This window comes from Dermatophagoides pteronyssinus, unplaced genomic scaffold (genome assembly GCF_027571235.1).
Source record: "Dermatophagoides pteronyssinus isolate colony J.1.1.1.1 unplaced genomic scaffold, Derpt_VIB-CSIC_2022.12 sq0002, whole genome shotgun sequence".
NCBI lineage: Eukaryota > Metazoa > Arthropoda > Arachnida > Sarcoptiformes > Pyroglyphidae > Dermatophagoides > Dermatophagoides pteronyssinus.
In genome coordinates, this window is record NW_027461526.1 from 4,723,431 (window position 1) to 4,736,779 (window position 13,349).

Here is a 13,349-nt window from a genome sequence, read left to right on the forward strand (position 1 = left end):
TATACAGAAAAAGCAATACAAAGCCTTAATCTAATCATTTCATTGTCGAATTATGTAAGCGAAATGAGTTTTGTTTGTTGGTTTTTGCTTTTTGTTTGTTGTTGTTTGGTTTTTCGATTTAATTTAATCAATTTAATCAAGAAAAATAGTTTAAAAATTTATCAACAATACAATCATCATCAACGACAATATGGTTGGGATACATTCGTTCTAAACATTGTGTATAATATTTACAATATTTTTTTGCCTGTTTCAAACGATATTCTAACCATCTTGATGATAACCAATGAAACCATCGGAAATGGGAAAAAAATCTATATGCAACAATTGTAAATATATAATGAATACGAGATGGAAAATTTTTCAATCGAATATCATCTTCATCGATAGCAGGTGTGGGAATTTTTTTCCAAACAAATTTACATGCATATCTCATCATTATATTATAATTTATGAATGGTTCAAGTATACCCAATGCTTGAAATAAACCTTTTGACATTAATCTTGCTGTATTGGTTATGGATAGATTTGTATCATCATCATTAGCTGGTTGTTGACGCAATGTTGTTAATGTTGGTAGTAATTCTTGTTGAAAAATTTGCTGACAAATTTCAATAATTTCCTGATCCGTACCTGAACAAAGATTAAATTGATCATCAATACCAAGACAATAACCAATTGTACGCCAAAAATGAAATATACAATGTATTTCCTCTGGTGTTAAAATATTAAAACCTAATTGTTTGGGATAAATTGCAAACAAACCAACAAATGGAAATTGTCCATGATACATTCGATATTGATTCATCCAGATTAATCTGGATGTTTGATTTTTATTTAATTTCTGTGATACTTTACTATGCATTTGACGTATTGTAGACAATGTTCTATATGCTTTACTTTGTTCATCGAATGGATTCAATTCAAACCATATCGAAATATAATCAATCGTCTTTAGATAACGTTGAAACAGGTGTGCTACAGATTTTGATTTACCTGTACTGATTAATGGAATCAAATCGTCTGGATAGAAAAATGATAATGATAAACCATAAATGTAACTTAGTATGAATCTAAGGGGAAAAAACGTTAGAATTACAAATTACAAAAATGAACAAACAGAATCACTGAACTTACGTGCTTTTATATGTACGAAAAAGTTTTTGTGCTTGTTGAAAATTACCCGGCTCAAACCAATCTGGTGGTTTAGACCAATAATATTCATCAGTTTGATTTTGATAAACATCACATTCACAATGATTTGCATTTTCGAAAATAAAACTACGTCGACGTTTAATACGTTCCTGTATGGTCAACATTGTCGAATAACATTCACCAACCAAATGACCAATGGTCAGCGAAAAAAACAACAAACAAACATGTTGATTAAATAGCCTTGTGGGATTTCTTTCTTTTCAAACGCCAATCCATATATCCATATATCCGTTTGAATAGTGTTTTTCTTGGTAGTTTTACTTGCGCAATGTTTGTGATGATGAAATCATTTAACCAAGAAAAACACTAATATTTTATGTTCGACTGAAATAACAAAAGAAAAGAGTTCTACTAATTAATTGGTTACCTGGGTAATTAATGAATTGTCAATATATTTTTTATTTCAATGAAAAACTTGAACTTTTAAATTTTTCAAGTTTATCAATTTCACAATCAAGACAACATTTGGTGTCGAAACATTGAAATTTATTGTCAACTGCAACTTTGAAAATTCAAACAAGCAAAAAAAAAAATGTCTGGTTTTTTATGGTTAACCAATCAAAAATGGATGAATGTTTTGTATCGATATGTAGCACCATATCAATTACGTTGGGCTAAAGCATTCACAAAAACTACCCTAGAACAAATTGATAATCATTATCGTTATAGATTTGAAATTTATCGTCGACAATTACCAATATTATCATTAATAATATTTATGTTTATAATTTTAATATTTATAGATTATGATGATAAAAAATTTATAATAATATCAGCTATAAAAAAGAGTAATGTTTTTAATATTTGGTTTGGTAATCAATTTACTCGCGTAATTGTTATATGTTATTTAATATTTCTTAGTTATGGTTCAATTATGATTATGCATCGTTTTTTACCATTTTGTCATAATAAATTGAATAATTTAATATTAAAAGATTTAATTGAATATCATAATCGAAAATTAACAGCAAATCAATCAAGATTATTACGTTTTTCTGATCAAAAAACATTAAAACATATTGATTGGACATTATTTGGTTTGGAAATTATTTTTACTATCGCACCGGTTATTTATGGTATTTTTCTTTGCTTTGTTTTTTAACCCTTGAAAAGATTGAATTTTATCCATCATTTTTGTTTTGTTTTATGTTTATGTAGCAACAAGTGTGTGTTGCTGGCCTTTGGCCAGCAGCACGCACACTTGTTTCAGCCCGTAGATTCTGGCAGATGAGCGGCTACGCCGCCCATCTCCCAAATCTTTGGCTGAAGTTTTGTTCTTTGCGATCGATCCAACTATTTATTCATTCGATACAATCAATTATTTGTTTTCTATCCATTTGTTTCGGGTTTCACCGAAAATCGGTCCAAAAAATATTGGAAAAAATCGCCAAAGATAGCCACAAATATTGGCGCTTCACTTAGTTCCTCCCGGAAAACCTAATTGCACAAACCTAACCTAACCTGCTTAAGGCCGCGGTCCCATTACAATGAGACCGGGGCCTAAGCGTTAACAATTGTTTCTATCCCGAGGCCATTCATGTTGCGCACATTGACTTTTTCTGCAGACCCTTTCTAACACATTTGTGTATTAAAAATTTCCTAACACATTTCTCTGTGCACGACACTTTTTTGTGCACGACACTCTCGAGAAGCTTCGCTTCTCGTGTTTATTATATAGATAGCCGTTTTGATTGCAACCATAATTTTCACCTATCAATTATATCAAAATCCACCTGTAACAACATTAATATTCCTGATTGAATTATATGTATTTGGTTTCGGTATTATCGTTATATTTATCATTATAATGGGTGCATTATGGTTATTTATTGATGCTGAATTACGTACGATTTATTTTCAGGATTGTTTCCTACAACTAAATTCAATGATGAAAAATTCAACAAAATTCATTCAACAACAACAGCAAAATCGTTCATCATTGAATTATTCGATAGAATGTGAACGACAAATAATGTTTTTTATATTTTGTCATAATTTTCTTTGTTGGTTTTTAAATAAAATAAATCCATGGTGGAAACGTAGAAATCTAACATGTGTTGCATTAACAATACCAAACAATGCAATGATGGTCAATCTTTTACTGTTTCAAACATTTGAACCAAAAAGATTTCTTGTTTTATTTGCATTCACTGCATTACAATTCCTGTTGGCAGCTATTGCTATTGGTATTATACCGGCTATTAATTATTATGCTATTGGTAGCCGCCAATCATTATTTGATTATTTAGCATTATTATCAACAACAACAACAACAACAACAAAACATTCGATTTCAATTCGTACAAAAATCAAAACATTAGTATATTTAGAACGTATTACATCCGAACGTATGTTAATTGGTGCACAGATTGGTATTGAACAATATGTTATTACATATGCATCGTATTGGCAGGTAAATTCAAACTAAAATGATGGTATTTTTAGATTTCAAATGAATTTTTCTTCGCTTAATTTTACTTTTTACTTTCACTTTTTTCTTCCCTTTCACATTATAGTTTATTGGACTTTATATAGGTTATTTTTTTCGATCAATCAAATTGTTTTATTCGAATCGAATGTAAACTTGAACTTGAAAAACGCAAAAAAAAACTAATAATAATCATTATTTACATTTGAAAAATACATTTGTCAGTAAATTTAATTTATTCCTTCCCCTTTTTACCAATTATTATTATTGTTTATCAAATAAAAATTTTACTTTAATTACAAGGAAATCATTCGTTAAATTAATGAACAAATGAAAAAAAAGTTGACAATCAATTAATGTGTGTTTACAGATATTTGGCAATAAGGTAAAACAAAATGAGGATGACAATGGGGAAAAACAAAACTTCATTTCAGGTTAAAATTCATTGAAAAAGAGTTTTTTTTGTCAACCTTTTCCAAAACCGCAAATAGAGTGATAAGATTCACAAGAATTTTTCGAAACCAACCAACAACGAAAGTTTACTTTTATCAAGGTTTAAGACATTGAACATTTCAAATTTCATTATCACTGAATTTGGGCTGACTGAAAAGAAAACAAACAAACAAACAGAAAATGTCTGGATTTTATTGGCTTACAAATCAATCATGGATGGATTTTTTCTATCGATGGCTATCACCATATCAATTACGTTTTGCAACCGATTTCACAAGGACAACATTAGTACAAATTGATTATCATCGTCATTATCGATTTGAATTATATCGTCGATTATTACCATTGATTTCAATGATGTTATTCATGATAATGGTCATTATATTTATTGATCATGATCATATTGTTATAATTAAAGCATTAAAAGAATCAAAAGTATTTAATATATGGTTTGGACAGAAATTTACACGTATTGTTATTTTATGTTATTTACTTTATATAACATATGGTTCACTTATAATTATACATAGATTTTTACCATATTATCATAATAAATGGATAAATATGTTAATAAAAGAATTATTGGAATATCATAATGGTATAAAACCGATATCACATACAACATTATTAAGACAATGTGATCAATCAACATTAAAACATATTAATTGGACTATATTTGGTATTGAAATTATTTATAAAGCAATTCCATTTGCACATGGTATGTTTGATTTTTGATTTTTGCTTTTTGTTTTCGGTAATTCGTTGTTGATTATCTTTTCCTTTTTCCCCACATAGGATTAGTATCATTATTGGTTGCTACATTATTCTTTATGCAATTATATGATGAACCACCAAGAACAATATTGATTGCTGCAATTGAAACATATATTTTTATAAATGGTATAACAATAGCAAGAATTATTGTAACTGCATCTTGTTGGTTGTTTTTTATATCGGAAATACGTTGTGTTTATCTACAGGATCGTTTAATGCAATTGAATTTATTGCTAAAAAATTTACATCAATCTTGTCGTAGTTTAGTTAATAATAATCATAATACAAATACTTTGAATAATCAAAAAAACATTCATATTTTAACACGTAATAGTTTTGTTCGTGATGGACAAATATTAACGAATAATCAAAATCGTATTGAATATGTAACAAGAAGATTAATGTATTTTTTAAATAATCATAATTCATTATGTTGGTTAATTAATCGTATGAATGAACATTGGAGTGAATGTAATATGTTATGTATGATGTTTAATATACCGAATAATGCAATGATGGTTAACCTGTTATTATTTCAAAAATTTGAACCAAGAAGATTTTTAGTATTATTTTTATTCACCGTTATTCAATTTGCAATGGCTACTATTGCAATTGGTATTATACCGGCAATACATTATTATGCAATTGGTTGTAGACAGTATTTATTTTTTTGTTCAACTCGATTTTCACAATGTATACGTAATTCAATTTTATCGGCAAGAATACAGATGAAAACATTAGTTTATGTTGAACGTGTTACATCGACTGAAATGAAAATTGGTATTGAAATTGCACCAAGACAACCGATTATTACTTATGCATCTTATTGGGAGGTAAGTGATTCCACAGTTTGTTTTTTTTCCATTTTTTTTTTTTTGCTAATTGAATTCCTTTTCTATTTTTCTATTTTTTTTTATAAAATAGTTTTTCGGTCTCTATATTGGTTATTTTGCTCGAATAGTAAAATTATTTCGTCAAGTTTCTTGAAAAATTTATTTCATTTATTATGATTGAAATAATAGATGTATGAACATTAAATAGCTCATATAACTTAGAAAAAACTAGAATTTAATTTTGTAAACAAAAAAAATAATAATAGAAAAAAATTAGAAATGAATAAATAGATAATCTTATTTAATAATAATAAAAAAAATTATAAATTTATAAATACAAACCTGCCATGCATTATAATGTGTAACACAAAATGGACCAATATGTATACCGATTTGTTTATGATTTGATATTAAACGTTGTGTATATGTTTGTAATTTAAGATAATAACGTAATGACATTAATGGTAAATATTTTCGATTTTGATTTTTCATTGCTAACAATGAATATAATGTATGATGCATTTCATATATACTTAAATGTACACGCATTGGTAACCAAGCAAAAAAAATTGGTGTTAAAGTTGATATATTAAAAACATATAATATAATAAGCAAAAGATTAAGTAATGTAAATTGTTTATAATGAAATATCATTAAATCTAACATTATAATATGAATTGGTACTAAAAATATAGTCGAATAACCAATTATAAAACTAAGACGTTCATTTACATCAAACAACATCAAACAACGTTTTGTTTTTTAGGGGGGGAAAAAGAATTTTTCAGTGCATATTCAGTTAGTTTTTTTTTTGATAAATTTTTTATTATTTTCATTCAAAATAAAACTTTTATATTATAAAAAAATCAATCATTTCAATTCATTATCATATCATTCGATTCGTTTGATATAAAATCAGTACCATCACGATTTTTTGAACGAAATAATTCACGACGAATTTCCGGTGTTATTGAATGATGAGTTTGTATACGTAATAGTTCTAATAATGATTCTTTTTGTTCGCTTGAAAGATCATTTTTATAGTTTTGTACAAATGCCAATAAACATTGATGCCATAAAACTGGTAATGTTGAACGACGATCATTTAAAAATCGATAAAAATGATAAAATAATGCATCGATCACTCGATAAGGAAGTGCATATTTTTTCTGTATTAATATATTTAAAAATATTGAATTTGCACCACTATAATCCATTTCAGCAATTTTTAACATTGCAGCACATGAATGCAGCAATGGTATATGATTACGTGCCATAATTGAACCAATTATAACTGCTTCACGTAATGTACAATCACCTGATTCACATAATGGTATAATGATACCTTTGAAAAATGCACCCGGTTTGAATAAAGCTTTTTTCAATGATTGATACAGGTGAAAATTTAGTCGTTTATATTCTTCAATATCATCACGTATACGTGGCATCAATACAAGATTGAAAAAACGTTGTGCCATACGTTCTTTTAGATTTGATGCAAACAAACGTGTAGCCTGAAACATAGCCGCAGCTGTCCAACAATCCGGTTCAGTAATAAATAATATCTGTTCCCAATTGGCTAATGCAGGTATTATTTTAAATGCTTTTGGTAATCGTCCATTACGATAACGTTGTAAAACTACTTTAACACCACGATACAGTTCCACTACACGACTATCCAATTCGGAACCATTCATACCGGATTGTCCAGCTTGTTCATCATTAAGCATCGTACTTAATTCATCTTCTTTTTCTTTCAATTTATCACGAATATAATCAGCCAAAGATTTTCGTTTAAGATTATCTTTGGCCATAAACATTTCTAATGCTCGTTCATCTTCTTTGTTTAATTTTAATTCTTCATAAAATGATTCGTATACACCACGAGCCGATTCTTCATCTTCATCTAACAAATCATAATCATCATGATCACCATCATCAGCTTCACGATCGGAAAAATTTCCAGACAAATCTAATTTTTTGTTATCTTGGTTTCCAATCACTTTGGATGGTTCATGAAGACCAAATTCTTCTTCCAGTTCATTTTGTTGAAGCTGTGCTTGTTCAAGAATTTTTCTCGATGTTTTCGAATCAATGAACTAAAGTAAACAAACACAGAGAGAGAATATTACTATCGTTAAAACACCCACAACAACAATCGAAAACTTACTCCATTATCAGCAGTTTGAAAATCATCTTTGATGGCAAATTTTGGTTTTTTATCCGGACGTTCTTGTGGATAAACGGTGCGTGTTCGATTTTTATTAGGTTTACGTTTCATTTTGGGCATTTTTAAGCAAACGGGATAAATTTCACAATCACATTCAATAAATAGAAAACGTAAAATAAAAATTTGATTTATTCAATGTTTTATTCCAATGATCAAATCGATTTGCTAATCAGCTCTCCAAAATCACGTTATCTTATCGCCATTAAGTAAATATACACACGGATCACATGCTTTCTGCAAATGTCAACTAATACCATCTATGAGAAAAATTTCAAAACAAACAGTGTAAATTTTCAATAAAAGATGGCGTTAAAAAAATTTTTAATAGCAAAAAATAATTATAATTTGATAACCCGTTAGTGATTCACAATGGTGTTATCTTGTTTTTGTTTTTTGCATTTTTTAATGGAAATTTCAAATGTAATGAACCTATTTATGATATGGTTATAAATAATAAACTAAAGTTAAGTTAAGTTAAGTTGTTATTATAGATTTTTATGGCCATAATTTCCGTTCACATTTTTTTTTAGATAATAATATTCCTTGGTTCATGTTTAATGCTGTCGATAATAATTTTGGTGGTAGCCAAGTTACCAAATGATGGTCATTGGTGATGATAAAAATATCAGTTATTATTATGACTTTTAAAAACTTTTTAATGATCATTATTGATGAAAAAGTTTTTCTTCTGCTGGATATAGAGAGAGATTACAAACATGCAAAAACCAAATGGACAAAAGTTAATGTCGAAAAACTTGAAGAAAAAAAAATAGTTGTTAAAACGAGTGCATAATCAAGTTGATAATTACAAAATGACAATGTCTGTTCGATTGGAAAATGATCAGCAAACTGTATCGACAATGGTTGATCAAAGAAGAAATTCCAAAAGAACAACAACAACAACTGAAAATCGAACAAGTTATTTATCAACATTAATGCATATGCTTAATGGTTTTATTGGTTCAGGAATTTTATCGATGCCAATTACATTTAAAAATGGCGGTTTAATTGTTGCTATGGTTATGAATCCAATGATTGGTATTTTATCTTGTCATTGTATTCATATGTTGATTCAGATTAATGAATTAGCAATGAAAATTAAGGATCGAACAATACCTTTGGATTATCATGAGGTTTGTGTTGAAAATATTGCATGTTTTTTTTTGAAAATTTTGTTTTTTTTTTGAAGCTAGCTGAATTTGCATTCGAAATCGGACCACGTTTATTTCGTCCATGGGCACGGAAAGCAAAATATTTTGTACTAATTGCTATTGCATGTACACAAATTGGTGGTTGTTGTGTTTATTATCTATTCATCGGTACAAATGTTAAAAAATTTCTAACACATTGTTTAGGCGAGGAAAATTGTCCATCAAAAGAGGTGTGTTTAGTAATGATTTTGCCCATTGTGATTGGTATTAATATGATACGTAATATACGTCGATTAACATTATTATCAACTATATCGAATGGTTTACAAATAGCCGGTATTGGAATTATTCTGTATAATATTTCAACCAAATCATGGCCAGAATTTCCCGATCGATTACCGAAAATTGGTGAAAAAATACCACAATTTTTTGTTTCATCATTATTCATTTATGAAGGTATTTCATTGGTGAGTATCTTGTATCTGTTTAACCCAAGTTGCGATGCGATTTGATTGCGTCCATTTCATTTCATTTTTTTTTGTCTTTTTTTCATGCAAAAGTCAATGAGCCTATACAAAGCAATCGATAAAACGGAAAATTTTTCCCGTCCATTCGGCGTATTAAATATTGGCCTATTGATTATTGGTGGATTTTATTTTACATTAGGTTTTATGGGCTATGCTTGTTATGGTTCAACGGTTGAAGAAACAATAACCGAAAATTTAGCCGGTAATCATATTGATCAAACAGTACAAATATTATATGCATTTGCTGTATTGTTTACCTATCCAATTATTCTCTATGTACCTATACAAATTTTATGGCCAATTTTGGAACGTAATTTACGAAAAAAATTCACTATAAGTAATGGTATTTTGGCAAATCGTACTACCTTAATCATTGAATTGTCGTTTAGAATTGGATTAGTTTTGTTTACCTGTAAGTTTATTTGATAATCTTATTGATAACTGAATCATTTATTTAACACCTGTGTATAACACACAGATATGTTAGCATCGATTGTACAAAAATTGGAACTTATCATATCATTGGTTGGTGCTATTACATCAAGTTCAATTGCCATTATCATTCCATCAACATTACATTTGATTACTTTTTACGGGCAATCATCATCCATATATCAAAAATATTGGCTTTTAATTAAAAATCTAATCATTATGTTGATTGGTTGGTCGGGTTTTTTTCTTGGTTCTTATTATAGCCTTTGTGATATTATTGGTTACAATCAACAACAACGGTGATGATGATGTCATCATCGTCGTTGTTGCACAATCATCAACCCCTTGACAATCTTTACGGTATTCTTTTTTTTTTTTTTGTCGTTTTCTGAATAAATTAAGCAATCACATCTGTCGAAATCGATAGTTTTTTTTTCCTGTATATTTCAATTTGCAAATAACCCTGCATGATCGATATCCGAATATATATTTTGTTTCATCAATGTTTCAGCACTACACATCAGTGATGTTTGATGTTTGTGATTGTGATGAATTCAAGTGGAAAAAATTTCGTGAATCGATAGCCTTCCCCCCTCCAACAAAAAAAAACTGACCAAAAAAGAGATTTGATTATTTCAATGACTGAATGAATGAATGAATGATTCATACCGATTGTATTTAATTTTTGCAATTTTCAACCCTTTACTCACTCACTTATACTTACACTTACCCTTTACTCACACACACACATTGATTGATGTAAAGTTATTACCGAAAACAAAAAAAACAGCCAAACAGAAAGAAAGAAAAGTTAATTTCTCGAACTTTCAAGTAACTAAGTCCACCAAATTAATATCTAGCCATCCAGCCAAAAAAAAGTGAATGATATCCGATCAACAATGATGAAAACCTGAGCTTTTTTTTTCAATAAGTTTTAATAAGTTTTTCTGTTGTTGTCGTTGTTGTTGTTGTTGAAGAGCAAAATAATAAGAAAATATCTTTCCCAAAAATCATCATTCTGGAGCATCAATATATTAAGTTTTTCAGAAAATCCAATTCTCTTGATTCCAATTTCATTTTCTCTTTCTCTCTCTCTCTCTCTCTCTAGCTCACTTACTGAATAAAGATATAATAAAATTCTGCATTCGCAAGTATTGCATATTAGACAAACAAAACAAAACAAAACAAAACAAAAAGAAAGAAAGGGTATTATTATTATTTACTTTGCTGAATTCGTCAGAAAAAAAAATAAATAAATAGTTTTTGGGGTCCAGGGTATTAGTTTTGTTGGTGAATTTTTGGTGGAAATCAAAAAAAAAAAATCGAAAAACTTTTTTTCTTTTCTAATATTATTTGGGCAAGGATTGTTATTTTGGTCAACTTTTTTTTTGTTTCGTTTCGTTTGTCGTTGCCCGAAAACACACAGAATTTTTTGTCCACCACGTTCGCTCGCTTGGTTAATAAGTTTTCATCAACGGTAGCAGCTCAAAGAGGAGCAGCCCAAAGCATCAGCATATATTACATGTCAATGGTGACGGATGATGATGACTATGATGAAAAATGTATTCCCCATTTTTGTTAACCCCTTCTGATCTTTTTTTCTGACCAAAAATCATCCGACAGCAGCCGTCCATGATATGATGAAAAATAAAAACTTTTTTTCTCTGTTTTCTCTTGATTCAAAACGAGAATAAAGTTCAGACAGAAAAACCATTTCTTGACCGTTATTGGTGACATAAATTATCGAATTATTATTATTATTTAGAGCTAATAATTGAGCCATTGGTTGGTTGGTTGGTCAGTTTCATTTCTTTCAAATGGTCATCGTTGCTTTTGACCCTATCCATTTTTGGTTATATTTTTACTGACCAAAATAAATCTAGAAACGTCTAGGAGATCACTGGTCATTGGTATAAGGTTCATAGGGTTCATCATGCGAGTGTGCCAAGCACGTGGCACGTGTGTAACCCGTTGAGCCATCAATGAATGACCAAACAGTGACAGTAGTCAAAAAACGAAAAAAAAAGAAAGAAAATTATTATCGATAATGTCAAACGGATATTGCCTACATCAGGCTACATATATTAAACATTGTCTGATGGACATTCAGACATTTTTTTCTTTAAAGATATAGACCAATATTATCATCTTTTGACCGATATGACCAAAGGTCATAACATTTGTTTTTTGGAAATCGATCCAAGACGGTGACCAGACGTTGGTTAGAATTTTGCTGAATTGCAACTCTTTGATGGTGATGATGAACTCTCTGTATGTCTGGACACACACCATATTCTCATCACATCCGACAATGATTGTAGACACAAACGAACGAATTAAAATGACCCTTTAGGCCATCAACCAACCAAAAAAAAAGTGACCAGACTGATTTCAAAAACCTTTAAAACTGTGTGTGTGTGTGCCTGTGAACCGTATCGATTCTTCTGTTTTGAGACCCAGTTTTTATTTCAAAAAAAAAAAAAAAAAAAAAATTTGACCATTTTGTGATTTGAAATTGAAATTTTTTTTCATTTATCACTGAGCAAGCTGCGTGATTCGCGTGCGCAATTTTTTTTTTTTTTTTTTTTGAACGAGAGAGAAGGGGGTTAAATTTAGATTTACGATCCTATCGAACAAAATGACAATACGAAAAAAAAACATTAAAAAGTCCGAATTGATAATGGTGGCCAGACATTGATCAAAAAAAACATTAAAAATGGTCATTTTCAATGTGACACGCGTATGTTTTTCTCTCACTCTCACCCTCTCTGTCTCTGACTGACTGACTGACCAGGTCAGGTCAAATAATGTTTGGATGTTTTTCATTTTTGATTTTTTTTTTTTTTTTTTTGAAAATCAAAAATCAGAAACAAAAAATTTCACTCACTTTCTCCCCTTTGGTTTTTTTTTGGTCCAAAACTTTGAACTTTTGGGATTTTCAGTTTTGAATTATCATTTTGACTGTCCCAATCGGTCATTTGAAACACGCACACCATGTGTACACGTGCCAATAACGAACAAACGAAAATTGCCTAGATTGGTCAGTTCAAACAAGCAAGCAAACAGCAACAACCAAAATAAATTATAACTCTTTTTGCTTAATTTAAAAATTTTCGGTTTTTTTTTCAAAAATAACCCTCCGGTTTCCCCCTAAGAGTCGTTGAAGTAGTTTATTTTGTTTTTTTTTTTGATTGAAAATCGAATCGATTCTAGTTTAATGTAGGCCATCGTATAGTGATGATTGATTTGTTGTGGATATTTTTGGTGGTTGTAGTTTACTGACTGGCTGACTGATTTGATCAATAT

General features: G+C 29.3%; 6 protein-coding genes across 8 annotated transcripts; 3 read left to right on the forward strand and 3 right to left on the reverse strand.

Annotated features, from left to right (window-relative positions):
* Nucleotides 1–136: 136 nt before the first annotated feature.
* LOC113789772 (uncharacterized) lies at nt 137–1,524 on the reverse strand. The gene is made up of 2 exons (XM_027339354.2): nt 1,138–1,524; nt 137–1,073 (listed from the first exon to the last, which is right to left on the reverse strand). Exons 1-2 carry the CDS (start codon nt 1,317–1,319, stop codon nt 137–139), a joined length of 1,119 nt encoding a protein of 372 aa, XP_027195155.2. The 5' UTR covers nt 1,320–1,524.
* A 763-nt stretch (nt 1,525–2,287) lies between these two features.
* On the forward strand, nt 2,288–3,884 carry LOC113789760 (uncharacterized). The gene is made up of 2 exons (XM_075824708.1): nt 2,288–3,628; nt 3,732–3,884. The coding sequence occupies exons 1-2, from the start codon at nt 3,023–3,025 to the stop codon at nt 3,795–3,797; spliced, it is 672 nt and encodes a 223-aa protein (XP_075680823.1). The 5' UTR covers nt 2,288–3,022; the 3' UTR covers nt 3,798–3,884.
* Nucleotides 3,885–4,276: 392 nt separating this feature from the next.
* On the forward strand, nt 4,277–5,892 carry LOC113797955 (uncharacterized). The gene is made up of 3 exons (XM_075824894.1): nt 4,277–4,814; nt 4,892–5,703; nt 5,795–5,892. Exons 1-3 carry the CDS (start codon nt 4,277–4,279, stop codon nt 5,855–5,857), a joined length of 1,413 nt encoding a protein of 470 aa, XP_075681009.1. The 3' UTR covers nt 5,858–5,892.
* LOC113797965 (uncharacterized) lies at nt 5,795–6,433 on the reverse strand. Its single transcript, XM_075824503.1, has 2 exons — nt 6,046–6,433; nt 5,795–5,931 (listed from the first exon to the last, which is right to left on the reverse strand). Exons 1-2 carry the CDS (start codon nt 6,367–6,369, stop codon nt 5,875–5,877), a joined length of 381 nt encoding a protein of 126 aa, XP_075680618.1. The 5' UTR covers nt 6,370–6,433; the 3' UTR covers nt 5,795–5,874.
* A 130-nt stretch (nt 6,434–6,563) lies between these two features.
* bys (Bystin) lies at nt 6,564–8,154 on the reverse strand. Its single transcript, XM_027339277.2, has 2 exons — nt 7,874–8,154; nt 6,564–7,802 (listed from the first exon to the last, which is right to left on the reverse strand). Exons 1-2 carry the CDS (start codon nt 7,991–7,993, stop codon nt 6,579–6,581), a joined length of 1,344 nt encoding a protein of 447 aa, XP_027195078.1. The 5' UTR covers nt 7,994–8,154; the 3' UTR covers nt 6,564–6,578.
* Nucleotides 8,155–8,363: 209 nt separating this feature from the next.
* LOC113791331 (proton-coupled amino acid transporter 1-like) lies at nt 8,364–10,463 on the forward strand. 3 transcript variants are annotated; one of them, XM_075824501.1, is made up of 5 exons: nt 8,364–8,561; nt 8,635–9,066; nt 9,123–9,551; nt 9,645–10,023; nt 10,090–10,463. In XM_075824501.1, exons 2-5 carry the CDS (start codon nt 8,746–8,748, stop codon nt 10,344–10,346), a joined length of 1,386 nt encoding a protein of 461 aa, XP_075680616.1. In that variant the 5' UTR covers nt 8,364–8,561; nt 8,635–8,745; the 3' UTR covers nt 10,347–10,463. The 3 variants fall into 3 exon arrangements, with proteins under 3 accessions (XP_075680616.1, XP_075680617.1, XP_027196935.2); XM_075824502.1 differs by having other exon boundaries at nt 8,364–8,543; XM_027341134.2 differs by having other exon boundaries at nt 8,364–9,066.
* Nucleotides 10,464–13,349: the final 2,886 nt, after the last annotated feature.

Bases quoted from the DNA above. Each gene is read 5' to 3' on its own strand.
- LOC113789772 (XM_027339354.2), bottom strand. From the start codon at position 1,319: ATGTTGACCATACAGGAACGTATTAAACGTCGACGTAGTTTTATTTTC. The intron at 1,074-1,137 runs GTAAGTTCAGTG...TTTTCCCCTTAG, and splicing joins TTTCGTACATATAAAAGCAC to ATTCATACTAAGTTACATTT.
- LOC113789760 (XM_075824708.1), top strand. From the start codon at position 3,023: ATGGGTGCATTATGGTTATTTATTGATGCTGAATTACGTACGATTTAT. The intron at 3,629-3,731 runs GTAAATTCAAAC...TTCACATTATAG, and splicing joins CATATGCATCGTATTGGCAG to TTTATTGGACTTTATATAGG.
- LOC113797955 (XM_075824894.1), top strand. From the start codon at position 4,277: ATGTCTGGATTTTATTGGCTTACAAATCAATCATGGATGGATTTTTTC. The intron at 4,815-4,891 runs GTATGTTTGATT...TTCCCCACATAG, and splicing joins AGCAATTCCATTTGCACATG to GATTAGTATCATTATTGGTT. The intron at 5,704-5,794 runs GTAAGTGATTCC...TTTATAAAATAG, and splicing joins CTTATGCATCTTATTGGGAG to TTTTTCGGTCTCTATATTGG.
- LOC113797965 (XM_075824503.1), bottom strand. From the start codon at position 6,369: ATGTTAGATTTAATGATATTTCATTATAAACAATTTACATTACTTAAT. The intron at 5,932-6,045 runs GTTTGTATTTAT...ATTAAATTCTAG, and splicing joins CACATTATAATGCATGGCAG to TTTTTTCTAAGTTATATGAG.
- bys (XM_027339277.2), bottom strand. From the start codon at position 7,993: ATGCCCAAAATGAAACGTAAACCTAATAAAAATCGAACACGCACCGTT. The intron at 7,803-7,873 runs GTAAGTTTTCGA...TGTTTACTTTAG, and splicing joins TTCAAACTGCTGATAATGGA to TTCATTGATTCGAAAACATC.
- LOC113791331 (XM_027341134.2), top strand. From the start codon at position 8,746: ATGACAATGTCTGTTCGATTGGAAAATGATCAGCAAACTGTATCGACA. The intron at 9,067-9,122 runs GTTTGTGTTGAA...TTTTTTTTGAAG, and splicing joins TACCTTTGGATTATCATGAG to CTAGCTGAATTTGCATTCGA. The intron at 9,552-9,644 runs GTGAGTATCTTG...TTCATGCAAAAG, and splicing joins TTTATGAAGGTATTTCATTG to TCAATGAGCCTATACAAAGC.